The following is a 27,914-nucleotide window of genomic DNA, read 5'->3' as shown; positions in this document are numbered from 1 at the left end:
CACAGGCAGAGCTGGGGCTTCCATCCTCACAAGGGCATCAGGAGATTCCTTATTTTTCTGGTTTAACATTTGAAGTCCTCTGTCTAGCTGACATCCTTTAGGTTAGGGTTTGGGGTACAAAGGGTCTTAGCAGGTCCTGGATTCTGTTCCTCATATCTAGACATCACTTTGTTTCATCCATTTTGTGTTGGCTCGTTGTTTTAGGGGTTTTTGGCTGGGTTTGGTGAGGGGTCTCTCCCGTTGCATGCTGACTCCATGTCCCTGTCCCTTCCCCATCTGGGTGCCATCCTCCAGGAAGCAGCAGGGTACCACTGACAAAAGGGGGAATTCTTAACCATTAATGACAGGTAGTTAACGAAAACAACAGGTGATTACAACAACAAACAGTTAGAACTCCACCCTGGCAGCAACTGGCCCAACCTGTGAACTCTGCAACCTTTTAAAAAAATGGGCAACTGTTCTACTCATAAGAGTCCACGCCATGGTGCTGCAGCCTAGCCCTCCTGGCTGAGCTGGGTGTGCCAGGTGTGCCTGGAGCTGGGCATCAATCCCATCCAGCTGAGGGAGAATTTCAAAGGGAAACATTGACACTCTTGTTCGTTAAAATTTCAAGAACGAAATTCTTCCATGGACTGGAAGAAACTGGACTTCCATGGAGTTTCCTTCCCACTTTCTCCTACATTGAAAGTGAAATCTGCCAGGTTTTAAATGGAATGTCTTTCCTGCCTCTGCAGATTCTGCTTCTGGGGTGGAGACAGCTCTTAAAGTCATCCATCTCACTTGGGCCATGAGATGAGGAGATCCAAAGGGAACACAGCAGTGACCCACCCCATTTAGGGTGCTGGATACAAGGATCTACCCACTCCCAATCATCAGTCCTGGAAAGTTGCAGTTTATTGCAGCCTTGAGACACGTGAACAGTCTCTGTTTCGGCCCGCACGTTTGAAGAATGAGTTGGAGTTCTTCAGTTCTCAGTCTCAGAGTTGTTTATTGTATCTTATCTATAAAAATTTTTCTCCTGCCCAGCCAAGGTCCATCCAGCAGGGCAGTTCCAGGCACTCTGCCTGCCCCCAGGGCACTGTTATGTCTTTATACTAAAAACTACCTGTACAATGTTTACAGTTACTTCCCAATACCCATCACCTGTGTTAGACACTGAGCTTCTGCTCTAAACCAATCTGTAAGTGCCAACATCACAGCAGAAGATGGAGGCCAAGAAGAAGGAGAAAGGCTGGACACACCCAAGTCCTTCCATCTTGTCTCCAAAACCCCTATTCTAAAAACCCCAAAATCTACTTTTTCACCTAGTGGTAATTTTATTACACTACTTAAACTTCTGTGGCTTTCAAGTTTTCATACAAAGCTGGTAACTTGCTCCAGGGGTCATGATCAAATCCCCAGGTGTTCTGGGCTCTGTGTCAGGGTCTCTGAGCCCCCTGGCAGGGGTCCCAGCAACTCTGGACACCCAGAGGGATGCACTGAGTTCTGACACCTCAGGGCTTCCAGCTGAGCAAAGTGCCTTTTCCCAGTGTAAATTGCAAGGCTGGCTGAATGTTGGCAGAGTGTGTAGGAGCCCAGGCAGCTTCCCATTTTTCAGGGAAGCAGAAGGAGCCCTAGATCTGGGAGCATAAAGGAAAACATGTCTGAATCATGCATTGACATCACTGGGAGCGACTCACGTCAGAGCTGGATTGATATGGTTACAGCAGAGTGCGTGGCTTTTGGTATTCTGGGAGAGCTGCTGCTGCTGCTGTGGCAGAGAAAATTATTCATGGATCAAAAAAAAGCAAGGCATTAGCTGTACAAAGTGTCAGGATTGTCTGTGTTCCACTGTGGGGCTGAAACGAGGCGCCAGCTGTGGTACACGAGAAACAGCTGGAAGAAACACCAACAAAAATGCACAGGTTAGTCTTGAAAGACCCTTGCAACTGAAGCCAAGGTATCACTTACTAATTTATGGGGAAGTACAGCGGGTGCAGAGCCCTGAGCTGACTCACAGGCGGCTGATCTGGAACAAGAGGGATCACAACAGAGGAGAGGAGCAGTCGGATGCTTTCTGTCACTGGAAATAAAGGCTGAGGTGAACAGATGATCTGCCAGGCAGCCACAAAGCCGTAATTAAGAGATGCCAAAACAGCCTTTTGTCCTACAAGGGGGTGGGAAAAATGAATGCAAAGATCACAGAGGAGATGGTGGTTCCTGCCGTGCACACAGGGGAATAGAGGAGGGAATAATCTTCCCCATGAGGAGTCACATTCAGATTGCAGCAGGCAAATGCTGCACAGAACGTTGAGTCCTGTGGTGGAGGCATAACATGGAAAAAGGAGCAGATAGAAAATCACCTTAATGCCTGAAATCTTTTAGTAGGATCAGTGGTGGAGTGTTAATTTGGCAGTGTAAGTACTGCCAGGGGAGCCATGGGTGGTCAGCAACAACCCACTGGGTGGAAGTCAAACTGTGTGTAAAATACATGTAGGTGTCTGCAGGAGGTACCACGAATGCATTTCAGGGTTAGGAACATCCAAACACAGTGCAGGAGGAGAAAAAACACATGTGGACCTCACTTTCCTTGAAACCGGGTCCAAAATCCTTCAAATTATTCTGTTGGTGCAGAAACAACTTTGCAAAAACAATGTTTCATTAAACTTCTGCTGTTTTGAAGTTGTTCATTCAGCTGAGCCATTGGTAATTAGCGTTTAAACACTCTGTGAATATTCATTAGCTCTGCCAACCCTCCTGGCAAAGGAAAATCACTCCTGGCATCCAGGAGGGGTCGGGGGCCAAGGCAGGGATATCTGGGATCAGGGAATCCCCTGGCAGGGATGGCTCCAGAGGGAGCTGGGAGCTGCTGGGGACCCTCCTGTGCCTCTCCCTGTGCTCACCTCGGGACACAGAGCCTCAGAGCAGCTCCTGGGCACAGCAGCATCAGCCACATCTCCTGCTGGGATAAACTGCTTGGCCTCTGGTCTTTCCTTCATTCTTGTCCTGATGAGATCACTCCACACCACACAGGGACAGCGATTTTGTCCCCTGAGCAAGGCAGCAGAGTTTGGTGTGTCCCACAGAAAGTCCTGGCTGATATTCCCTCCAGAAGAAAATTCCTGTTTTTTCTGGAAATAAGGCAGTGGCTGCTGTTATTTCCCACCTGGCAGCTCTGATCTGAGAGGGTGGAATCAGTGCACAGGAGGGAACATTTGAGTCTGGTGGTTTTCCTGGAGCTCACCACACTGCTGGGAGCACTGGGAGAGTGTTGGGGGAAGATGAAACAGGAAAGCCTTATCAATATGATTGTCTGGCAAAAGATTTTGAGAATATAGAAACTATAAGCGAGATTGAAATGAAAGCAAGCTTTGAGATCCCTCAGTTACTGAACAACTGGAAAACAATGGTGTGGCCAGCTGAAGGTGATCCCCATTTGATGGAACAACACCCTCTGCTTGCAGACAGGCCCAAGGGTCAGAGCAGACCCCACTGGCTTGGCAGAAGGGGCCCAAAGAGGAGTTTTTAGGGTTTAAAATGTAACACAGTGTGGTAATGTAATGATTCTTATAGGCTGTATGGAAATGCTGTAGGATTTGTATCTTGTACTAGATTGGTTAGTGAGAATCAGAATATTCAACACAGAAGAAGATTTATTGTATTGTAATGGGAACTTTGCTCTCTTACCCCCTTTTACTCTCTTACCTTTTTTACTCTCTCACCCTCTCATCCTCTCTCCCCCTCTCTTCTCTCAGTCCTGCTCTGAGCTGTGTTTGGCAGCTCCCAGCAGGGCCCTGCCCCCAGGCCCTTTGCAATAAACCCCAAGTTCCAGCCCTGGCTGCAGAGATCTCTCCTGTCCGTCTGTCCTGACCATCCTACCCCTGACACTCCTACAGGAGAGCCTGAACCTCCAACACCTTCACACTCATGTCACCAGCCCTGTTTGCAAGGAGGGAATTTTCCCCCCATTGGCAGGGGAAGGAATATTTTAATTTCTAAACTAACCTTGTGTGTTATATGGTGCTGCTGAGAAGCCACAGCCACCGAGTCCCACGATGTCATTTTTACAGTCTCTGGTCAGAGCAGGATCTCACTTTGAAATGAAAACGTTCAGGCTTAAAATAGAAACCCACACAGAACTGTACAGCCTCTTGAGAATGGCTTTTTAGGGCTGCTGCTAAAAATGCCCCATTAAAAGCCTATAAGGTGCTGCAGAGCCATCAGGCTGCCACATGTAGGGATTTTATGGTGGCTGCATTTTATTTCCTAATTTTGATGGGCCAAAGGCTGGCGAGCAGAAAGCAAATATTCACAGTCTCTCCTGTGTTATCCCTGTGTTTCTATCTCCTGGGCAGTGGGAGCAGGGCACAGCACAGCTGCTGGGGTGCCAGCTCACACTCAGGCCACCCCACAGTGCCACCTGTGAAAAACGCCAATCACTTGTTTTGAAAATTTTAAAAGTTTAATGATAATAAAATGGTTATAAAAATAGTAATACAATTAGAGTAATAACAATTTGGACAATTTGGATTAGGACAATACAAGACAATAAAAACAAAGAGTTATGGACAGTCCGGGTACCTCTTTCTGGGCAATGTAATCCCGAAAAAGGACCCACGTTAACAGAGGATTAACCCTTAAAAACAATAACCTGTTGGATATTCATACACCCCATACATGATGCATAAATTCCATTCAAACACAGGATTCTGTCTGGGCAGTGTCAGCTTCTTCCTCTGAATCCTGACAGCGTCTTCAGAGCTGAGCAAGGTGGGAAGAAGTTCATTTCTCCTGATAATGGGGCAATAAATTCTCTTTCTCTGAAAGATTGAGGTGTCCTGTGGCTGCTATCTTGGTGTGAATCCTTTCTTTAAAAAAGTATCTTACATAGCATAATTTCTATTTTAACATTTTGTTATAACCTAAAACTATATTTAACCCACTACTTAAAGAGAATTAATACAGCATAACTTTCCAACATAACACATATAATAGTCATTTTAATATTTGCAAAAAACCAATCATAAAATGGGCATTTTTCACACACCCAGATTTGTTCTGGGCAGTTGGGAGAGCTGTGGTGCCAAAGGTGTGACGTGGCCACACGTGCCAGGCTTTGAAATCCTGCCAGTCCACGTGCTCAGAGCAACCAGGAGGGAAAGAGCCACCCAACATTAATTATGACTTTTGAAGCTTTGCCTAATTACATTGTCTCTCTTAAGAAAACGACACAAATATTTATGAGTGGGACTTTTAATTCTCATTGTAATCAGTGACATAAATAGGTAACACCTTTATAAAGAGTTAATAAAAATGTGTCAACACAAGCTTCAGCACAAACTATCAAGCAGTGTGCAGTAAAACATTCCAGTGTTTATTGTATTGATTGAATATTCATGAGATGCCAATTTAAATTACAGTTCACAACTGTTGCTGTGTCTAATGAATAATTTAAACAAGTGTGGCCAAAGAGATTTCAACGCTGCATTAGCAAACTGCAAGGGATTAAGCAACAGAGAATTTATAATTAGCTTTGTATATCCTATAATAAATTCATTGGAAAGATGGTTTTAATTATCCCACATGTTAATTCAGAATTCAGAGCATTAATTTTCGATTGAAAAGTAACCCTTTCTTCCCAGATAATATATTTGGCTCCTCTTCATCTTCTGCATCTCAAGAAGAGAGAATTGCAAGTATGGAATGACTTAATTTTTGCAAATCTCATCCATCATGACACAGCATTTGTACCTGCCCATCTCAGGGTCTGGAGCAATTCCTTTTTCCCATTTCCAGCTGGGGAAGCTGAGACCAATGAGATCAAATCCCTTCCTACAAGCTGGATCCCAGAATCCTGCTGGAGCTTCTCCAGATCTGTGTGCTGCTGCACATCCTCTTTGATCCACTCCTGGCTACTTGGGCAATATTTTCTGCTCCTGGCAAATGAGTCTGTGACAGTGATGGAAGTTTTTGGCAGTTGTCTCCTATAAGCAGCTTTAGGGTTTTGTTTCAGAAAGGAGGATGTGTGTAGATAACAAGTGTAAACCTCAGAGTTGGAGCTGAGATCGCTGCATTCTTCAGAGCCAAACAGGGATGGTTTTGTCTCTATTTGGCAAGTCTATAAAGGGCTTTTTCCTGGGGGAGATTGGCCCTTTTACCCATAGGGACAGGGCTGCAGAGTCCCTGCCATTTGTCCATATCCAGGGTGAGGAGGGCACCAGCCCTGTGCTTGTGAGGGGCTGGGGGGCTGCACTCACAACGTGGCTTTGACCTTGGATAACAAGGGGACAGCAACGTCCTCAACAGCAGAGAGGCCTGAGCTCCCCATCAGCTGATGCTCAGCCCCTAGAAAGTGTGAATATTTCTTGTGCTTTCCCCTCCACCTCCTCTCCCTAAGCCACCCCACACCTTGTCCCCAAAGCCTGTCCATGTGTACAGACACAGTTGTAGCTCTTGCAGAACCTCAACACTTGGGAAGCATTCCAAGGAGCATAAATCCTCACACCTCCCTGCAGCCACCCATACTCAAAGCCTGTCTGGGGAGCTCCAAAGGTGTCTTGTGGGGGAGGAAAGCACTGCCTTTCCAGGTGGTTTTGTTTAATTCCAGGGCAGCAGGTTAATGAGATTGCTGGGATCTGTGACTTTATCTGGAATGTAAACACGAGCCTGGCACGTGTCCTCGGTGTCTGATCAGATGGAAATGCAAATGCGGCGCCGAGCCATCCAAAATGTTTTGGTGACACAACGTGCAAGACAAAATAACCATCACTTTTTTTTAAATTGAAATGTCTTCTGTTGCATTTGAGTCCTGCCATATCCATCTAATCAACAGCCTGGCACTGAGGGGGATGTGCCTGAGCTGGAGGTGGGAGCTCCTTCAGGAGCAGGGAACACCCAGGGCTGTCCCAGGAGCCACCGGCTGTGCTCGTGTCACTGACACATTTTCTAAAAAATACCTTTGCCAGGATTTTTCTCCTGAGAAGCTGAGAGGCCTCAGAAAAAAAAAATGTAACCAGTAATTATTTGCTACTGCAAAATGTAGCAAGTGCATCTTTAATTAATTTCATGTAAATTGTTTTTACTTAATGGCCAATCCCAGTCCAGCTGTGTCGGACTCTCTAGTCAGTCACAAGATTTTAGTATTCACTCTTTTCTAACCTTCTGATGTCTCCTTTCTTTCTATTATTTTAGTATAGTTTTAGTATATCATTTTCTTTTAATATAATATATAGCATAAAATAATAAATCAGCCTTCTGAAACATGGAGTCAAGCTTCTCATCTCTTCCCTCGTCCTGGGGACCCTCAAACACCACCACACACTCTGACTTCCCCCAAGACTTTAAATTGCTGCTTTAGTGCCTCTGTCTTCTGGGTGACTGGAGTTACTTAAGGTGATGAATGGAGAGCATGGCTGGAATGCAGTAATGTTGTTGTTGGCATGTATTGATTAAACCTCAAGGCTCAATTGATCAAGCTCCCCAGTGCTGGTGTGTAATCCCAGGGGAAAAAAATCAAGCCTCTAATGGGGTTATGCTTTACTCTTGGTTTACCACTTGGGGTTATATGTTTTGGGAGGGAAGGAAGTGTTTGTGATGGCCTGAATCCCTGCTGTAACCAGGATTAAATGAGGACTGGCAGTAGGAACACTTGTTATTGTGGCAACCCAGTCCTGGGCAGACCCAAACCTCATTTAACATGGCATATCTTACCTCCAGGAACTGAGTGCCTGTCTGGGTGTTAGAAGGAAATAAATGAATCTCTGAGGTGTTTGTTATCCATTATGAGGAAGCCCAAGAGGACAGAGATGCTGCTGGACTGAATATTCTTCCCCTGGTCTCCCTTAATACACTACATTTAATCCCATAAACTGCATTGCACAGGACAGGCAGAGCAGCAGCTCTGGTTAATGTTGTGCTGGAACCTAAGTGAACACTTCCTAAATCTGTATGGCTTCAATTCTGCATTGATGTAGATTTTGGCCTGTCTGTAACTTGGAAGAGCAGTTGTATTGGCTGGCTAAGAAATGAGATGGGTTTGCCATTGTCAGGAGTCAGAACAGAAGTTACAGCATCTGGCTCTGGAGTTTCCCTTCCCTCTTCCCTCCTGCAATGAATTTTGTATGTACAGAATCATTTGGGCTTTTCACACCTAATTTAAGAGTGTTCAGCATTTGCTATAATTAAAGGCAGGAAGATAACTGACTGTGCCTCCTGGTAAGTTTGTGTGATGCAGGGAGGTCATGGCACATCCTGCAGGGCAGGAGCATCACTGTGCTGGTGGAGAACTGGTGTGCTGGAGGTTCAGTTTTGTCTCAAATTGCTCCAGCAGAGCTGGGCTTTGAAAATCCTACAGTTTCCCAACACATATTGAGCCACAGAGCCATCCTCCTCCCCTGCATGCTGGTATTCCTGGTATTAAGAGGCCCTTATGAAACACTTATTCCAAACTAACACAATAATCCCAGCAATATCTGGCTGCAGAGGGAAGCTGAGTGGGGGCTAAAAGGGGGCAGCTCCTTGCAGATGTGCAGAGGAGCTGTGGTTTGTGTGCAGATGTGGGATCAGCACTGGGAACCCAACTCTTTCTAATGCTGCAGCTTTTCTTATGGTGCTTAGAAAGTGGGCTGTGAGACTTTGCAATCAAAAAAAAAACCCATTAAAATTCATTCCCAGAGTTTAATCCCACTGGGATGAGTTTTCTATCTAGTCTTGCCAGTTTCCTGTTGTGTTCTAAAATTGCTTCTTTTTGCCTTCTTCTCCTTCTCCTTTTTTTTTAATGCTCCATGCAATAAAACATGGACGTCTCTCATTACCTGTGAGTCTATTGCTTTATGTGAATGCAATATCTAAAATGTGTGAAAAGAGCCAGGAGAGACATAAAGCAAAGGGAAGCTGGGAGTGCACAGAGGCTTCAATCAGCTGCACAAGCCCAGAGAGAGGGCAGTGAATGCTGGGGGAGATGAGGGGGGCAGCTTTGGGATGGGGGAGTGTTTGTGCTGCTGTGGGGGAGATGGGTCTCGTGGAAGCTGGAGATGCTCTTGCCAATGTGAGTTTTTATCCCCCTGAGAAGGAAGCACCTGGATTTACACAATCCAGCATCTTCTGCAGCCAAAGTGAAGCTTCTTGCTGCCCTGCCAGGCTGAGCACAGTTCCATGGTTATCAGCAAGAGGTGCCCAGGTGTGGGCCAGGGTGTTCTCCCTGGGGAAGGGCTCAGTGTGATCCTGCCTTGGCAAGGACACACAGCAGAGCACACTCTGGCCCTGCCCAAGCTGCTTCCACAAAAATTAAATTCAATTACTGGCCCCCAACCCACCTGGAGCAGAACTTTAGTCCATCCCTGCAGTTCAAAGTCTCAAGGAGGCTGAGCTGTAACACAGGATATTTAACATCTAATAACACCAAGGATGTGGCAACCACCAGGAAGAGCAAACCCCCCAAGGAATCTCTGTTGAGCTGAAGATGGGGAAAACTTTCTGTCTCCAGGGTTTTCCTGCTTTCCCTTTTGTTTTTTAATGCCTAAGGTTATTTACATGACACCAGATTTCTGCTCTCAGGAGTTCATTTGTGTCTCACGTCCTGTCCTTGACCTGTAGGATGGCTTTGCTGGGCAGGTGATGGTGCCATGGAGTGCACAGCTCAGCAGGATCCTCAATTCCCATTCATGAGCAAAAGGGCACCTCAGACACGTGGCCGGGACCACCTCTAGCCCCACACCACCTGTGGTGTCTCACCCCAGCCTTGGAAGCAGCAAGTTCTGTTTATAGGGGTACTTATTGTAGAAGGTTTTAACACTGACTCCACATTTCACCAGTGTCTTTGGGATTAAAAGGTGAAAGACAAAAATGAAAGAAAAATTGATGGATAAACAGGTCTGATACTGAAAGATATTTTCCCCTTGTTTGGGGTGGCTTTGCACCACCATTACACCCAAATAATGCAACAAAAATACTCCATGATCAATTTGTCTGCTCCTCCATCCACCTCTGTCTCCACCTGGAGACAGAAATCCAGATTAAGGGAATTGTTCTGGATGGGCTCCAGGGCTGGTGCAGACCCTTCTCAGCTCCCAGCACCCTCTTGGCCCCCTCAGGCCCTCACCTTCACCCATGAATTTTTATCATCTGCCCCTTTTGCCTCCGTTCCCCTCCACAGCTGCTTCTCCCTGTCTTTGCAATACACATGTATGGGCTGTGACAATTTTATTAAGTTTTATTCCCCCCATGGGCTATAAAAAAAGGGGGGTCAGGGTCTGCTGCTGTTTAATTACCTCCCAGTGCCCATTCCAGGGAATTCTGCCCCAGCTTTTGGTGGTGGTGTTATGGTGTTCTGCCTGGATGAGTATCAATTCCCTTCCTCTACAAATGGGTTTTGCAAAATCACTAAATAATGTGTTCAGAAAACAGGCTGGAAATTAATGGGATAGATTATTTGCAAACATGTTCACTGAATTATCAGGCTTGTTCTTTATCCGTAAAATAATGTACTTTAAAAAAAAAAAAAGGAGTTTATTGAAGAGGCTATTTACAGACATATTTACAGACAGTTCTCCAGCTGGGAACTGCAGGAGCACTGATGGGCCATGAGCACCGCCTAGGTGCTCTCCCAGTGCCAGGAGCACCCAGATCACTGCATCCTGGAGTGGTTGGGCTTAGAAGGAGCTTAAAAACCATCCACAAGCAGCCCCAGCCATGGGCAGGGACACCTTCCACTGTCCCAGGCTGCTCCAAGCCCCATCCAGCCTGGCCTTGGACTGCCAGGGATCCAGGGGCAGCCACAGCTGCTCTGGGCACCCTGTGCCAGGGAACAATTCCTAATTCCCAATATCCCATCCATCCCCACCCTCTGACAGTGGAAGCCATTCCCTGTGTCCTGTCCCTCCATCCCTTGGCCCCAGTTCCTCTCCAGCTCTCCTGGAGCCCCTTCAGGCCCTTCAAGGAGCTCTGAGGTCCACCTGGATCTCTCCTCCAGGTGAGCACCCCCAGCTCTCCCAGGCTGGCTCCAGCCCTTGGAGCATCTCTGTGGCCTCCTGGATCAATCCAGACTCCACATCTGTTATCTTATTTATTATAACAGTTCTAGTATCATTAGAGTGCAGGGATTCCATAGCACCAGTTTCAAACCTCCTCGATGTTTCTCGCAGGCAGCTCCTCTAAGCACTGCCTGTTCCTGGTCCTTGCAGGACCAGGCTAAGATTACATTCTACACCACCTTCATTTATCCATACTGTGTCCCCCTACACACATCCTTCCTTCTGTGGGGTCCCCAGAGCTGGGGGCAGCTCTGCAGCTGGGGTCTCACCAGAGCAGAGGAACAGGACCCTCCCTGTGGGATCACCCCAGGGTGCAGTTGGGTTTCTGGGCTGCCAGTGCTCATGGACAGGTCATGCTCAGCTTCTCATCCACCCAGGTCCTCCTCAGGGCTGCTCTCAGTCCTAATAAACACAACTGGGAGAAGCCCTGGGAGCCTTGTCTGGGGACATTGTGTGGCTTCAAGGTGAAGCTTCATGTTTGAGAGCATTGCATTTGAAACTGCCAACATTCCTTGGAAAGATCAGGGGGTTTATTTAAAGCACTTAAAGCAGAAAAGTTTCTTTTCTCATATTTGTCTGCTCAGGTTCCCTGTAAGCCATCAGGCTGAGCTTGTCTGTACATGGCTTCTGATAGCTGAGGAGCTCTGCTAATGCTGGTATTTAATAATTCCTGGAATATTGGGGAAGCTCTGGGGGACTAGAAAAGAGCTAATATGCAAATATTTAAAAAGGGAAACAGAACAGCCCTGGTAATTACAGACCTGTCAGTCTGTCATCAATCCTCAGCAAAATAATGGAGTGGCAGATCCAGGCCTCAATTAATAAAGAATTAAAGGAAGGTAATATAATTAATGCCAATCAACATGGGCTGATGGAAAACAAATCTTGTCAAACTAACTTGATATCTTTTTTGATGAGATTACAGGTTTGGGTGATAGAGGTAACAGTGTTAGCATAACACACTCAGACATCTGCAAGACTTTTGACTTGGAAGCACAAAATCTATTAAAGGAAGTTGAACAATACAAACCCAGTGTTGCACAGGTGTGGTGGGCTGCTTGTCACTCTGTCTTGCTGGAGGGTTTTTATGTTTCTGCCAAAGGAAACAATGAATAATTTCATTAAATAATTGCCAGTGGATTTGGCAGTGATGCTGCAGGGAGCAGGAAGGTGGCACAAGGCAGAGAGGGAGAGCTTCTGGCATGGTAAACAGATCCCCAGTAAAGAATGTGTGTTTGGAAAACAGTATTGCTCCCCTTGCAGGAGCAAAAATGGTCTTTCAAGGTGAGGACTCCTCTCCTTAGAGATGGTGGCTCTGGAAAAGGGCTGGGAGATGGTTTGGGTGGGTGCTGCTGAGGGAGATGTGCAAAAAGCACCCAGAGCAATGAGCAGGGTGGGGAACATGAGAGAGGGCAGAGCTCTGTGTCTTTGGCTAGGGCAGGAAGGGAATGGTGCTCTGCAAGTGCTCTGGGGAAGGAGAAACTGGGAGCCCCAGGGATGGGCTGGGAGCCTCAGGGATGGGCTGGGAGCCCCAGGGATGGGCTGGGCTGGGCTGGGATCCCCAGGGATGGGCTGGGAGCCCCAGGGATGGGCTGGGAGCCCCAGGGATGGGCTGGGAGCTCCAGGGATGGGCTGGGAGCTCCAGGGATGGGCTGGGAGCCCCAGGGCTGGGCTGGGAGCCCCAGGGCTGGGCTGGGCTGGGATCCCCAGGGCTGGGCTGGGAGCCCCAGGGCTGGGCTGGGCTGAGAGCTCCAGGGATGGGCTGGGCTGAGAGTCCCAGGGCTGGACTGGGAGCTCCAGGGATGGGATGGGCTGGGAGCTCCAGGGATGGGCTGGGCTGTGAGCTCCAGGGATGGGCTGGGAACCCCAGGGATGGGCTGGGCTAGGATCCCCAGGGATGGGCTGGGCTGGGAGCCTCAGGGATGGGCTGGGCTGGGAGCTCCAGGGATGGGCTGGGAGCTCCAGGGATGGGCTGGGAGCCCCAGGGATGGGCTGGGAGCTCCAGGGATGGGCTGGGCTGAGAGTCCCAGGGCTGGGCTGTGAGCTCCAGGGATGGGCTGGGCTGGGAGCTCCAGGGATGGGCTGGGAGCACAGGTTGGCCATTGAGGTTGCATTCTGGGCTTGCTCCAGGGATCAACCACAGGGGGATGTGATAAGTGAATCCACCCCATGGGCAGGTTCTGAAGCCCACAGGGAGGAGTTCCCCTCCTCCTCTCCCCATCCCCTCCCTGTGTGGTGCCCCAGGGGCTCACAGAGGTGCCTTGGATCCCCTGTGTCATAGCCATCACAATAAAAGCAGGAAAGCTCGTGAAGCCAAGGGCAGGGGAAAGCTGTGCCTTCAAACCTGCCTCGGGGCATGTCTGTGTCTCAGAATTGCTTTTTTAAACCCGTGGGTGTGGATTCTTCCTCTTTGCTGCCTGGCTCTGAGTTCAGAGATCCTCCTTCAGATTGTGTTTGCAAGCTTCAATCTGTAAAACCTTTTTTTCCCCACTGTGTTCGATGAAGACAAACTGTAATTTCAAAATAGATCCAAAACATTTCCACGTGCCCAAACCCCCTAAGCTGCCACCAGCAGTTCCCATGGGCTCCTGTGCTGCTGGGCCAGCAAAGCCCCCCCCCATGGCATCCTGGTGGGGGTACAGGTCCCCAGGAGCTGGCAGAGTTGGCTTGGTCCCTCTGGGAGCTGGACACACACAGGAGGGAAGTGACAGCTACAGCTGGGAATGCCAGAGCACAGGGAAATCCTCTGCCATGTGATAACTGCCCCCCACCTCCTCCAAAATAAATTACTTCCTTTTTAAATCCTTTCCAACTGCTCCCCTCGTGTTCATAATAGGATGATCGGTGGAACCAAAGATGTGGCTGTTACTTTAAAGGATAAATTAGTTTGACTCTTAACTCAATAATTAAAACTGTTATGGCTATGAGCCTGCAGGGATAATGTACTATTATTATAGTCATTTGTTTCAATTAAATGCTTACTGATTTTACAATAGCAGCTGGGCACCTGTGTGAGATAGCTATTACTCTGAACAAGACATCTCAAATTCCAGCAGAAATTTGTCACTGCACTAAAGCATTTTACACAGACCATGAAAGTTTATTAGGAGCAGTTACAAATCGGGAAGAGGAGGGGTGGTAATTGGGGATATATTTTCTTATCAGCTCCTCTCTCTCCTGCTCTCTCTCTTTTTTTAAGTAAATCATCTTTAAGTATTTCAGCTATGGTGATGCGTTTACATTGAAACTTCAATACAGAAAAAGCCTGCTGGGAAAACTTTGCTCCAAAGCTGTTCAGTAGATAATTCCTCTCCCTGGCTGATTGTGATTATAATGGCTTCTTCTTGGGAACAAACCCAAGGAGAGGAGAGCTGTGCTGGGGATAAGCCTGGTGGCTGCCCCTGGAGTAGCTGCTTGCCTTGCCTGGGTGAGGAAGACCCTGGGTGAGGAAGGCTCAGCCCACCTGTGTTAACTCACCCTGGGAAGGGTGGTATTGTATTTGCAGGGATGTCCCAACAAAGGAATGATGAATCTGACTCCATGTTCTCAGAAGGCTCATTTATTACTTTATTGTATTCTATTATATTAAAGAATACTGTACTATACTAAACACAGAAAGGATACTTACTGAATGCTGAAAAGATAACAATGAAAACTGGTGACTCTCTCCAGAGTCCTGACACAGCTTGGCCCTGATTGGCCAAAGAGTGAAAACAACTCCCAGCAAAATGCAATGGAACAATCACCTGTGGGTAAACAATCTCCAAACACATTCCCCATGTGAGCACAACACAGGAGAAGCAAATGAGATCAGAATTGTTTTCCTTTTCTCTGAGGCTTCTCAGCTTCCCAGGAGAAAAATCCTGGGTGAAGGGATTTTATCAGAGAATGTGAACGCCACAGGGTGGAAGTCATGGAATCATGGAATGAGTTGGATTGGAAGAGACCTTAAAGACATCCCATTCCAGCCCCCTGCCATGGCAGGGACACCTCCCACTGTCCCAGGCTGCTCCCAGCCCTGTCCAGCCTGGCCTTGGACACTTCCAGGGATCCAGGGGCAGCCACAGCTGCTCTGGGCACCTGTGCCAGTGTTTAACACCCTCATCATAAAAAGTTTCTTCTGTACATCTACTCTGAATCATCTCTCTTTCAGTTTAAAACCATCACCCTGTCACAACAGGCCCTGCTAAAAAGCCTGTCTCCATCTTCCTTCTAAGCTCCTTTAGGCACTGGAAGGGGCTCTCAGATCTCCCTGGTCCCTTCTCTTTTCCAGGTGAGCACCCCCAGCCTGTGGGTGCTTTTTACATTAGAATTTTGAGGAACAGTTGAAGCTGGGCTTGGCACATTTGAAACATAATCTGTGTTAGCAGAGCACCCCAGCCCCAGCTGGGCTGTTCCTCATGGTATTTGTCACTCCTGAATTCCCCTTCTCCCCACAACAGGTAACATGGACCATGTGCTGTTTGTCTGCCTGTTTTTCTCTCCTTCTCTGGATTAGCTGGAGCATTTATGGGCCTGATATGCATATTCATTAAAAGAATTGAAATATTGTGGGGAAAAAAGGAGCTGTCTTTGAGTTAGCACAGCCTTTGGGAATCTGCTAAGTAAGATGCACTTAATTACTTCAGCTATGACTGCATCACATTGCACTCTGGGTTTCCTCTGAGATGCAAAACATGAAAGATGTTTGCAGCACAGGCTGCAAACCCATCCTGGGCCTTTTGCAGCACCTCGTGGTGAGCTTGTACTGCTGAATTCCTGGGATGGAGAGGGGGTGTGACCTGCCTCTCCCAGCCTCTGCTCCTGGGGAAGGAGCTGGCCACATTTATGGGGGATATTTAATTCCCCTGTGTTTCCATCTGTGGGTCTGCTGAGTGCTTTGGGGCAGGGAGAGGCATGGGGCAGCCCCACTGAGCCCAGGGCTGGGACAGCATCCCACAGGAGCAGGTTGTTTTCTTTCACACAGCATTCATTGCCTCCTTTCACTTTGGTTTGCCATGATCACAACTTCATTCATCATTCCCTTGCCTAATTATGCTGTTTCCTGCAGGGAATCATCTTAAAATCCTGCTCCTGGGGGTCTCTCTTTCCTTGGGTCTTTTTTTGGGTGGATCACCTGCTTTGGGTGCCCCTCAAATAGCTCAGTGTCAGCAGGATCCTGCAGTGGGAAGCAGGAATGACCCTTTCCCTGCCTTGAGTGAGAGCCATCCTCACCTTAAATCCTATTTAAGAAGCTCCAGTGCTGCACACAAACAATTCACCTTCATTTTCACTCCAAATATTTCACAGCTGGAAAACTCAAGTGGCTTTCCCACCACTCCTGGGGACACCAGGAGCCATCACCAGGAGTGATGGGGAGGTGGCAGCCTGGCATGCTGCTTACAAAATTGCATTAAAAAATAAACAAATAAATAAAGGGAAATGGAGAGAAATGCAGTGAGTGCCAAATGGTGGAGGCAGTTCCTGGTCAGCAGGGTGCATGTGAGGAGCTGAGCATGTCCTGCAGAACCTCCTGGACTGGGGGAGAAGAGATGGAGATGTGGGAGAGGGAGAGAAGGACCAACAATATTCAACTAGAAGCACTTTTATATCATACAATGTGGAATGGTTTGGGTTAGGAGGGACCTTTAAAGGCCATCCAGTGCCACCCCTGCCATGGCAGGGACACCTGGCTCCAAGCCTTGTCCAGCCTGGCCTTGGACACTGCCAGGGATCCAGGGGCAGCCACAGCTTCTCTGGAAAATCTGTGCCAGTGTTTTAGAACCTCATTTGTAAAAACCTCCTACATTATATCTAACCGAAACCAACCCTCTTTTAGTCTAAAACCATTGTCCCTTGTCCTATCACCTGAATAAAGGTCTGTCCCCATCCTTCTTACGGGGTCCCTTTAATGAAATAAAGAAGTTGGGAGGAGGCATTTAGGCTGAGATATCCTTGGAGAAGAATGTGCCAGGAAAAATGCTACTTAAAAGGGTTCTGTGATGGGGTTTTTATGAGCATGGGGCTTCTGAAGGGGATCTCTGAGCCAGGCTCAGGTTCCTGGTTTTTTCTACAAATTTTCAGAGGCATTTTCAGCATGTGGCCCATATCCATAATTGCACTCCTGGACTTGTTCTGCTCTGATGCATAAATAACATGCACGGTAAAGAAAAATGTGTGATTACATATTTAATGGATAAACAGAGCTGTTGTGGTCCATTGGCCACATAATAAAAGTTTCAAAAAATTGTCTTAATACAGTATTTCCTCAGGAGACTACTGTGGCTGAAACGTGAGCAAGCTATTTTAAATTTTAGAATTTTTTAAGCCACATCTCATAACCAGCCCCATTTCTCCAACACCCGTCTTCTAAACTTTCCCTTCATTTAAATTTAAAATAAGGACAATAAATTATTCTTTTCCTTAGCAGCTGGCAGATCTTCTTCAACATGAAAGGTCTGGATTAAACTGACAAAACCCAAGACAAATGTACATTTTTTTGGCTGGGTTTTGGGAATGGCTCGCTGCTCAGCAGATGGGAGCTGTGTCCCCACTTTGCACAGTCCCTGTCTCACCCAGGCCATTCCCATGACTTTTGCAAATTTGGTTTAAATGCAAAATTTACATCTCTGGTGCCTCCTGTGCTGGCCAAGCCTGGTGTCTGTCTCCATGGGTGCATCATCCTTGATGCCTTTATGACCAGGGTTCTGCAGTAAGACACATAATAAGGTTTCAAGGGCACATTATAAGGTTTTAAGGGCACACAAAATTTGCCATAGTTAATCTCTATGCCCCTAACCAAAGCATAATTAAGCTCTGTGCCCCTTTGCCTCTAAACAAAGCCAGCCCTGCTGCCTCCTTGACACCACCAAAGCCAAGGGCAGCAATTCAGTTTGGCCCCTAAATCAGCCTCAGTCAGACTCTGCTGTTGAAATGCAGGAATATTTTGAATTTCTGTGAGTTCAATCCCTTCACTTCACAATTAATACAGGAAAAGGGCAGATCCAGGGAAAGCTGTTCTGCTGACACTGCTGGAGAGTCCAAAGGAGAGCAGAATATTCTGTCTGTGTAATGCTGTGGTGTAAAACTCTTGATTCCTGACCTGCAGCAGTAAATCTGGGTTTGTGTTTGGATTTATGTCCTCTGAAGCCTTTGGAGGCCTCACAGGTCTGCCCTGGGTTTCCTTCTGTATGTGCTGCTGATGGAGCTGGCAAAGCTCCCCTGGTAACGAGGTATTGCACCTCCGTGGGCTGATCAGGGGCTCAGGCCTTTAAACTCGTGTTAGCATTAATCAGATTCATGTAAAAGGGGAAAAGTCTGGCAAGTGTTTCAGGCAGGCTTTGCCTCCCTCCCACTCCATGGCTGGATGAGGTTGTGCAGGAACCAAGCTCTACTGGATCAGCAAGGATGGATCCTGGGGGAAAATGGGGTTTTGGGGAAAACGATTCAAACTGGGAATGGGGTCTTGATGCAGAAGACATCTGGGTTTGTCCTCATCTCATCTCATCTCATCTCATCTCATCTCATCTCATCTCATCTCATCATCTCATCTCATCTCATCTCTTATTTGCTTCTTGGTGTAGAGGGTCTGGACCTTTGGTATGAGTCCAGAGGAGGCCATGAAGATGTTCCAAAAGCTGGATCCCCTCTGCTCTGGAGCCAGGCTGGGAGAGCTGGGGGTGCTCACCTGGAGAAGAGAAGGCTCTGGGGAAACATTAGAGCCCCTTCCAGTGCCTAAAGGGGCTCCAGGAGAGCTGGACAGGGACTTGGAACAAGGGATGGAGGGACAGGACAAGGGGGAATGATTTTAATTTATAGGAGGGTAGGTTTAGATGGGATATTAGGAAGAAATTCTTCTCTGTGAAGGTGGGGAGGGAAGCTGTGGCTGCCCCTGGATCCCTGGAAGTGTCCAAGGCCAGGTTGGACAGGGCTTGGAGGAGCTTCCCTTCTCCTGGTGAACTCACCATAAATCACTTGTTTATGAACCTTTTTTTCAGAGCCCTGATAGGTGCCAGCCACCAGTGGTCCCTGAGGCTGTCAGGGGCACCTTCTGGGCACACAGCCCCACACTCAAAGCTAATTTAGCACCTCTCTGTCAGGCTCATGGGCACAGCAACGGGTGCACAGTGCTCAACCCTCACCTTGTTTGGAAGCGAGCTCCAGGAAGACTTTCCCAGCCATGCAGAACAATTTAAACAAAAAATCAGCCTTAAAGTGATTTGGCAGTATGGCAAATAAATGAAGGAATGGATTTTGTAGTGACAGTGATATCCTCCTCCCTCAGATCCAGGAGATGGTGCACTCGGACGCCGCGTCCTACGAGTCCAACCGCCAAGTGCCGCTGCTCAACCGGCCCGGCATGCTGGGCGGCCCCATGGGTGCCCTCAGCCAGTCCCAGCTCATCTCCCAGATGGGCATCCGGAGCGGGGTCACCCACGGCTCCCCCTCACCCCCGGGAAGCAAGTCTGCCACCCCATCTCCCTCCAGCTCCACTCAGGAAGAGGAGACCGAGTCGCATTACAAGGTACGCGCGGTCGCGCCGCGTTTGGCGCTTTTCGGGAAGGGTAAATTGTGCTAAATAAAACCACAGACTTCTGGTCTTGTGTGTGTGGAAACCCAGGGCACAGGGAATGTTTCTCTGTCTGCTCTGGGGTGCCCTGACCCCCAGGGCAGCACTGACTTTGACCCTCATCCATGGAGAAAGTTTCCTAAACTCCAGAATAGACTGGAATCCACAAAAGTGTGAAATAGATTGTAGAGAGCAGTGTAGGTGTGTCACTTGGTGAGAAATTGAGGGTTTGGGATTTTTAGTATGTTGTGGATGGAAGCAAGATGGAGGGCACAGGGTGTCATCCTGGGCTTCTTCTTCCTCCTTCTCCATGGGTTTGGGTGGCATTCTGTAATTGGGCAGAAAAGTCCCCATTGGGGGCTCTGTGGGATCAGTTACTGGGTTAAAAGGGAAAATAATCCAGGTGTCAGTTCTTAATTGGATAGTTTAATTTTAAAAGATCTTGTACCAAGAGATTGTTGGCCATTTTTTGCCTTCTAATGAAAAGCTGCTGAACTCACAGCAGTGAGACTGTTTTACTGATAAGAAATAATAAACACTTGAGTACAAACATTAATTACTGCCTCAAGTGCCTTCAATCCAGACCCAGAGAAACCCACAACTGGGACCCCCACAGTCTTGTTTATAGTGGGAGACTTTCCCAAGGATGAGGGCACCGTTCCCAGCCTAGGGTGAGTCCAGCATGGCAGGCTGGCGCTCACCCAGCAGGTTTGGAGGTCAGAGTTGTTCTTCTGCCCCCACATTTTACCAGTTCCATCAGGCCACAGGATTTCCTGGGATGATGATTGCCATGAGCAAAGCACCTTCAGGGCTAAGAGTCTGCAGATGATTTCTGGTGGTGGGTAGAGTGAAAGACTGAAACAGGGAAGGAAAATAACTCATGGTGGGATTTAACTGAGCTCATTGGACATAGCTTGCTAAGGAAAACAGACAGGAATCCAAAGAATCTTCTGCCTTTTAGTTCACCAAGGTGGTGTTTTCAGTAGTCAGCAGTGTCCCAAATGGTCTCTACAGCCAACACAACTGCTGCTGAGTGTGGCACCAACAAACCCAAGGAATTCCTGGGGTTTGGGCACACCTTGGTTGTTGTCCATCTCTCTCCAAGTGCACCAGCAAAGCCAAATAACATGTGCCATGTTCCAGGAATCTGTGGCTGTTATTTACTGATGGCAAACTACAGTCACAGTGCCTCTGTGCCTGCAGGTGAATTGCTGGGCTCCCTGGGGACTTTGATTAAAGCCTTCCATGGAAAACCTTCTCCTGAAGGCACTGCTATTGTAACCTTGTCCCACCCAAATAGATGTTTTGACAGGGTTTGAATGTATAACCAGAGCAGCAAACAGTGCATGGGCTGGAAAACTAGGAAAATGATAGGACTGAGCAAAACCCTTTCCCTCTTCATGGAAATCCAGGAAAATGGATTCCCATCAATCCTGGAGTTTTTCATCCATTGGCAGATTTCACTTCAGATTGGGGCATTTCAAAGCAGAGTGCTCATGTGGGTGGAAACACAGCTTCAGTGCATAAAACTGTAAAAAGAAGGGATACATGAGGTTAAGAACAAATGGAATTTTTCAAACTCTGTGATTCCATGTTCAGGGAACACTGTGGGAGGGGTTGTGCTGCTGGATCCCACAGCCTGCCATCTCCCAAAGCCTGCGTCACAAAGCTCCAGGCTTTGTGCACCTGGGAGCTGAAATCTTTCATGTCAGGAGAAAATGAGTTTCAGTGTAGTGACACACCAGCTTCTGTCTCTCTGCCTCCACCAGCATCACCCACCTTTCCTGGCAGCCCCCCAGGAGTCCCTGAGCAGGGCACAGCTCTGGGGTTGGATCTTCGGCTTTCCTGAGCCAGTGGTGCCCATGGGGTAGGGAATTTGGAGATGTCCAGATGATGACACCTTGCAGAGACTAGAATTTTTCCTAATCCTTAAGGCAATCCCTCTCATTGTTCTGCCCTGTAAACCCCCCAGGCAGGTGGGAGTGATGTGTTTGAGGGAGGAGGAGATGCTGAGTGTGAAGAAAGCAGCGGACCCACACTGTGGCCTGCAGGTTTCTGTTTGCTTTGTCTGTCTGCACAGCTGCTGCCTTCACCCATCAGTCACTTTTCCACATGACCATTAAGGGCTTTTCTGCATCAAAACAACATCTAACAAGCAGAAAACAATCTTGTGATCTAGAAGGTCACAGGTTAAAGAAATGAAGGTCACAGGTTAAAGAAATGAGTCCTTCAGGTCCTCTGAGCCAGGGAGCATTTGAATTTCAGAGGTCTCTGAGCCTCACTGGTGTATTCACCTGCTTCATAGCTTGAGGGGTGGGTGCACATGAATGGGAGGGACAGGTGGGTACAGCCCAAATTCCAGCTGGGTTAGTGGCCACTCTCCATAGTTATTAAAATCACAATGGCCATGAGGTTCCAGCTCTTCCTGGGTTCAACATCTAAGAAAGCAACAAGTTCTGGGATCACATTCTTGTCCCAGTCCACACCTGCCACCAAACAGACCTTCTGCTGCCTCTCCAGGGCAGGTCCAATGCCAGTGGCCACCATGGGCAGGTGGCCAAGCTCTTCCTCCCCCTGCCCAGCCTCCCTGGTCCCCTTGACCATGGGGATGACCCTTGGGGCTGCAGATGCTCTGGGCAGCGAGGCACTGGCTCTCTGGGGGTTGACCATGAACATGGTTTGGTAATTAAAACCACAAACTTCTGGTCTTGTGTGGAAACCCAGGGCACTGGGAATATTTCTCTGTCTGCTCTGGGGTGTCCTGACCCACAGGGGAGCTCTGACTTTGACCCTCATCCATGGAGAAAGTTTCCTGCACTGGCTCTCTGGGGGTTGACTTCAGCCATGAACATGGTTTGGGTTGGTCAAAACTCATCTGAGGTCCAAGCCCAGGCTGTGGTCTCATCCCATGTGTGTCACACCTGGAAAATCCCATGAATACCAAATCCTGCTCTGCTCTGCTCCCTGCTGCTGTTTTCCTTAAATCCCATGTGCTCTTTGGTGCTGCCTGAGCTGTAAATGCAGCTGGGGTTGTGCTGTTCCAGCTCCTTGGCCTGGCCAGTGGCTGTGTGGGAGCAGGCTCCCCACAGCACTCCACTGGGTTAAATGGGATCACAGTTAGTTAAAATACCATCTCACTTCCTAATGGGCTGAAACCCTGTCATGAATTTTTTTTTTTCCTCCTAATAAGCTGGCCTTTCACCTCCAGGCCTCCCATTCAAGCCCAATTGGGCAATTTTAAATTAAATGCAATTTTTGTGGTCTCTCTGCTCATTCACTAATGGTCACTGCTGTTTGACAAATGTCACTGCGCTGATATTGAAATTAATGATCAGTCAAGAGCTACAGAGTGGAGAGCAGGAACGCTGCTGCCCTTTTCCTCCCCATGCCTGGCCTTTGCCAGCTGAAGGGAAGCCTCTTAAATCCTGGCACTGCCAAGCACATGCTCAAATGGACCAATGGCACATGCTCAAATTGACCAATCCATCAGGAGAAGGGGCTGTTTGTCCCCAGCTCAGCTGGAATCATTGTTTTCACAAGATCTTGATGTTCAGAGCTGTGTCTTTCCAAGTAATTCAGCACCTGTGCAGCTGATGGTGGTGCCTTGAGCTCAGGGCTGCAGGTGGAGGGGCTGGTGTGCTCTTTGCCCTCAGGGATACAGAGATCCAGCCAGTGCTTTCATTCTCTGCCACCTGCAGTATTTAGGTTTTCCTTCACTATGAAATAAGGGTAATGGTGCTTCCCTGTAGTGCAAGCTTTCACTGGCCACATTGAGAGCTTTGATGGGTATCCAGGTGTTTTCCAGGGGTCTTTTCCTTTGCACATCCTCACATGGAGGCTTCTGCAGTCCCCTGTATTCACAGAGTCATGGAATGTCATGAGTTGGACCCCCAGGGTCACCCATGGCAGCCCCAGCCCTGCCCAGACACCCCAACAGCCCCACCCTGGGCATCCCTGGCAGCTCCTGCAGCTCTGGCAGCCTCGGGGCCGTGCCCATTCCCTGGGGAGCCTGGGCAGTGCCAGCACCCTCTGGGGGAAGGAACTTTTCCTGCACAGGGGTATCCCAAGGCAGACTGATACAGGATCTTCTTTCCATGCTGCCTTCAGTGGAAGCATCCCCGTTTCCTGCCCTGCTGTTCCACTCCCCAGCCCCGTGGCAGCATCCTGTGCTGAGCAGCACAAAGGGCAGCTCCTGTTCCCTGTGCCCTGCTCCCCTGAGCTCCAACACCCCCTGGGCACTGAGTCTGACACAGCCATTCCTGGTCACCCAGCTGCAGCCAGATGTGGGGTTTGTGAGGGTCCCCAGGATGAGGGAAGAGATGAATCTAACTCCATATTTTCAGAAGGATATTATATTATATTATATTATATTATATTATATTATATTATATTATATTATATTATATTATATTATATTATGCTATACCAAAGAAAAAGGATACATCAGAAGGCTTCACAAGAATGATAAAAAACCCACAACTGACTCAGAGAGTCCAACACAGCTGGCCATGATTGACCATTAATTAAAAATAATTCACATGGAACCAATCAAACAATGACCAGTTGGTAAACAATGTCCAGGCCACACTCCAAAGCAGCAAACACAGGAGCAGTAATCAGATAATTGTTGTTTTCACTCCTCTCTGAGGCTTCTCAGCTTCCCAAGAGAAAATCCTGGGCAAAGAGGATTTTTCAGAAAACATCATGGTGACACCCAGATCAGTCAGAGGAGTGAACAGCACAGGCAAAGCATTTAATTGGTGTGATTAAAATAGTTCAGTTCCTGGATGTTTTTTGGATAGGGGTACATATATGTTAGCAGGATGGAGCAAAGTTTTGATGGCCTTGATGTGGTGTTTAATGTGAGGCTGGTGTTGCTTGGTCAGTGCTCAGAACCCTCCTGGAATGGGGAGGAGAGGGAAGTCAGGAGCAGATGCAAAGGGGGCTCAGTGGGGTGGAAATCAGAAACCATGTGGAAGCCAGGTCTGGAAAATCCATGAACTGCTAAAGCAATCTAGCTGGGAAAGCAAGGCCTGTGGAAAGGCTCCAGAAAAGGACCAAGGAGTGAGTGAGCTGGGAAGGAGAGTGACTGAGGACTGGAAAGCCCCAGGTTTGGAGCAGGGATATCACAACAGGACACGAAATGAACGACATGCACACGCTGAAATGTCCAAGGTAAAAAGAGCATAGTTTATTTCTGAACTCCAATATTTATAGACTTTCAAAAGTGACCATGGATTGGAGGATGAAATTGCCACCTCTCCAGACACACTGGTCAAACCAACAGTCCATCAATTTTCTCCTCCTCCAGAAAGAAATGCAAACCAATCATTATTTACATGAAAAGTGCGTGAGAAACTCCATTACAAAAATGTAACATCAAAAGGCTTAGAAGAACAGGGTGACACAGGGACAAAGGATGAACCCAAGCTGTGAGCTGGTCTGAGAGGAGACACCAAAGCAGGCTCAGGTACCCACCAGCAGTTTGTGCAATGGTCCAAGAGGCTCCTGGGGGAGAAAGAGACACCCAGAGCTGCCCCCTCTCCACACTGGGACATCCCCACTTCCCATGTCCTCTCTCATCTCCTTGGCTCAGTAGCTGTAGCAGGGGCTGGTATCAGACCTTAGCTAAGCTTCATCTCTTGCTTTTGCAGGCTACTGGAGAGAAAAGACCCTCAACAGACCTGGGCAAAAAGCCCAAAAGCCAAAAGAAGAAGAAGAAGAAGGACCCCAATGAGCCCCAGAAGCCTGTGTCAGCCTATGCCCTGTTTTTCAGAGACACACAAGCAGCCATCAAAGGGCAAAACCCCAACGCCACCTTCGGGGACGTGTCGAAAATCGTGGCATCCATGTGGGACAGCCTGGGAGAAGAACAAAAGCAAGTGAGTCACTGAGTTATTTATTTTTGTCTTTCACCTGTTGAAATATGCATTTCCACAGTGCAGGAGTGTTCAGGGCAAGGCCAGGGGCTTCCACAGGCTAAAAAGCTGTTTTTAGGAGCAGTGCTGAAGTGCCCACTGTGCAGAATTGCTGTTGTTGCATGGGGAAGAGCAAAATTTTTATGTCAACTAATTATTCTTGATAAGCTCATACTCTGCACAGCCATCAGTGGCCTTTCCCTGACGTCGGGTTTTACAGCTTGAGATGGGAGATGGGTTTGTATTTGCTTATTTACTTACAAGGAGTGATAGCCAACAGGCTAAACACCATTAACTCCCTGTGCTGCTGGCTCCAAACCCAGCAGTCAGGCTTTAAAAGCTTCAGAAGGAGATGTCTGAAGTGGCCTCACAGAGGAAACCTTGCTGCCCCAAAGCTGTCAGCCACTTTGTCTGCTTCACGTGCAGAATTCCAGCTCCTGCTTTCCCTCTTTAGCTGAGTCAGTCACAAAAGCCTGTAATTGCTCATTTCCTATGGAGAGAACCCCAGGGAGCACTTCCCAGAGCAAGGAGGGCTGTTTGTCAGGCAGAGTGAGACCTGACACGGTGTGTGATGTGTCCTGCACCCAAACAGGAGCACTTCATGTCAGAGTGAGACCTGACACAGTGTGTGATGTGTCCTGCACCCAAACAGGAGCAATTCATGTCAGAGTGAGACCTGACATGGTGTGTGATGTGTCCTGCACCCAAACAGGAGCAATTCATGTCAGAGTGAGATCTGACACGGTGTGTGATGTGTCCTGCACCCAAACAGGAGCAATTCACATCAGAGTGAGATCTGACACGGTGTGTGATGTGTCCTGCACCCAAACAGGCTTTAGCTGGGAGCACTTCTGGCCACAGCTCCAGCTGGGTGTCCCTGGTCAGCACTGGGAGCAGCTTCATCTGGGGAGAGAGCAGCAGGGAGGGAAAAAACATTTAACTGTTCTTAAAAGTTCTTAAAAGTTCTGCTGGGATAGAACCTTGATTTCCACCCCACAGAGATCCCCAGGGATGAAAGCTCTTTTGCTGCTCCCTTTTCCCCTTTTTGGGTGGATCACTGTAGGATCATGCAGGCAGAAATTCCCCATCTGAAGAGGGAAGCAAGGTCAGGAGATTGACCCCAGCCCTGGGGAACTGCAGGACAGGGGTTTGGATTTTGCTGTTGCTTCAGGGTGTGGGAGGTTCAGGAGTGTGGAAAAGCTTTGTGTCACTGGGTGTCCCTGGCCAGCACTGGGAGCAGCTTCATATGGGGAGAGAGCAGCAGGGAGGGAAAAAGAACATTTAACTGAAAGTTCTGCTGGGATAGAACCTTGATTTCCACCCCACAGGGATCTCCAGGGATGAAAGCTCTTTTGCTGCTCCCTTTTCTCCTCTTTGGGTGGATCAGTGTAGGATCATGCAGGCAGAAATTCCCCATCTGAAGAGGGGAGGGAAGTCAGGAGGGTGACCCCAGCAGGACAGGGGTTTGGTTTTTGCTGTTGCTTCAGGGTGTGGGGGTTCAGGAGTGTGGAAAAGCTTTGTGTCACCTCTTTCTCCTGCCTGCATCCCCCCAGCATCTCAGCCTGTGCCTCCCTTCCTGCTCCTGGTTCCAAATATCCCCGCAGCTCAGGGAGCGCTGCTGCCACCCTGACTCAGCGCAGTGCAAACGCTCAGCTCTTAATTACCAGCAGGGATTAAACCAGCCCGTTTATCTTCCCTGCTAACTCTCCTCCTCCCCCTCTTTCATGAGCTCGCAGCAGCCTCCCCGTCTCTTTACACACGCTTTCTAAGTGGCTCCATTTCTCCCGCTGTAATTGATTTAATTAAGTCATTTGTTCCTTGTCTGAATGCTTAAATATTAACTTCCTGCCTTTGTCTCCAGCTGGATACTTCTCTCCCACAGCAGTTGCCTCCCTGCCCGGGACTCTGGCTGCAGGGACACGATTTCTCCTCGGCTCTGGCAGCCTGGGGCTGGTTTGTGTGATGTGGCACGTTCACTCTGCGAGTGTCTGGCTGCAGGAGAGTTTATTTAGCCCCTGTTTGCTTTCCTCTGCCAACACCCCTGGTGAAGCTTTTTTTGGATTCATGAGGCAACGCAATGGAAAGGGGAAAAAGGAAAAAGAAAATTTTGAAATGCCTGTAATGAGTGAAAACAAGTGGCTGGGCTGTCCTGTAGGTGTTTCCTGCAGGATGTGGTGCACACATTCCCTGTGATGAAGGCAAGCAGGCATTCCAGGGGCTCTCCTGGCACATCTGGAGATGGGATGGTGTCCAAGCAGCACAGCCAGCATCCTGGGGGTCCAGCCTGCCACATGGCTGCAGCAGCCATCAGCAGGCAGGACTGTGCTCTGGGAAGGGGTGGAAAAGCTGGAGAAGGGAATTGTTCCATCAAGGACACTGCTTTTAGCTTTGTGGACAACTGTGGCTTCATGTCCTCACTGCAGAAAGCTACCTGGGGAA

At 48.3% G+C, this 27,914-nt stretch overlaps 1 protein-coding gene across 1 annotated transcript in view; it reads left to right on the top strand.

The window, feature by feature from the left end:
- The window catches only part of TOX2 (TOX high mobility group box family member 2), a 188,902-nt gene that overhangs the window by 137,961 nt on the left and 23,027 nt on the right, over positions 1–27,914 (top strand). The window contains exons 4-5 of the mRNA XM_071446586.1: positions 19,273–19,512; positions 25,212–25,439. Coding sequence (XP_071302687.1) covers positions 19,273–19,512; positions 25,212–25,439 — 468 coding nt within the window. The remainder of the gene's footprint in view (positions 1–19,272; positions 19,513–25,211; positions 25,440–27,914) is intronic.

This window comes from Agelaius tricolor, unplaced genomic scaffold (assembly GCF_023055355.1).
Source record: "Agelaius tricolor isolate 1412-34295 unplaced genomic scaffold, bAgeTri1.0.p SCAF_23, whole genome shotgun sequence".
NCBI lineage: Eukaryota > Metazoa > Chordata > Aves > Passeriformes > Icteridae > Agelaius > Agelaius tricolor.
This window is presented reverse-complemented; position numbering and strand designations above follow the sequence as displayed.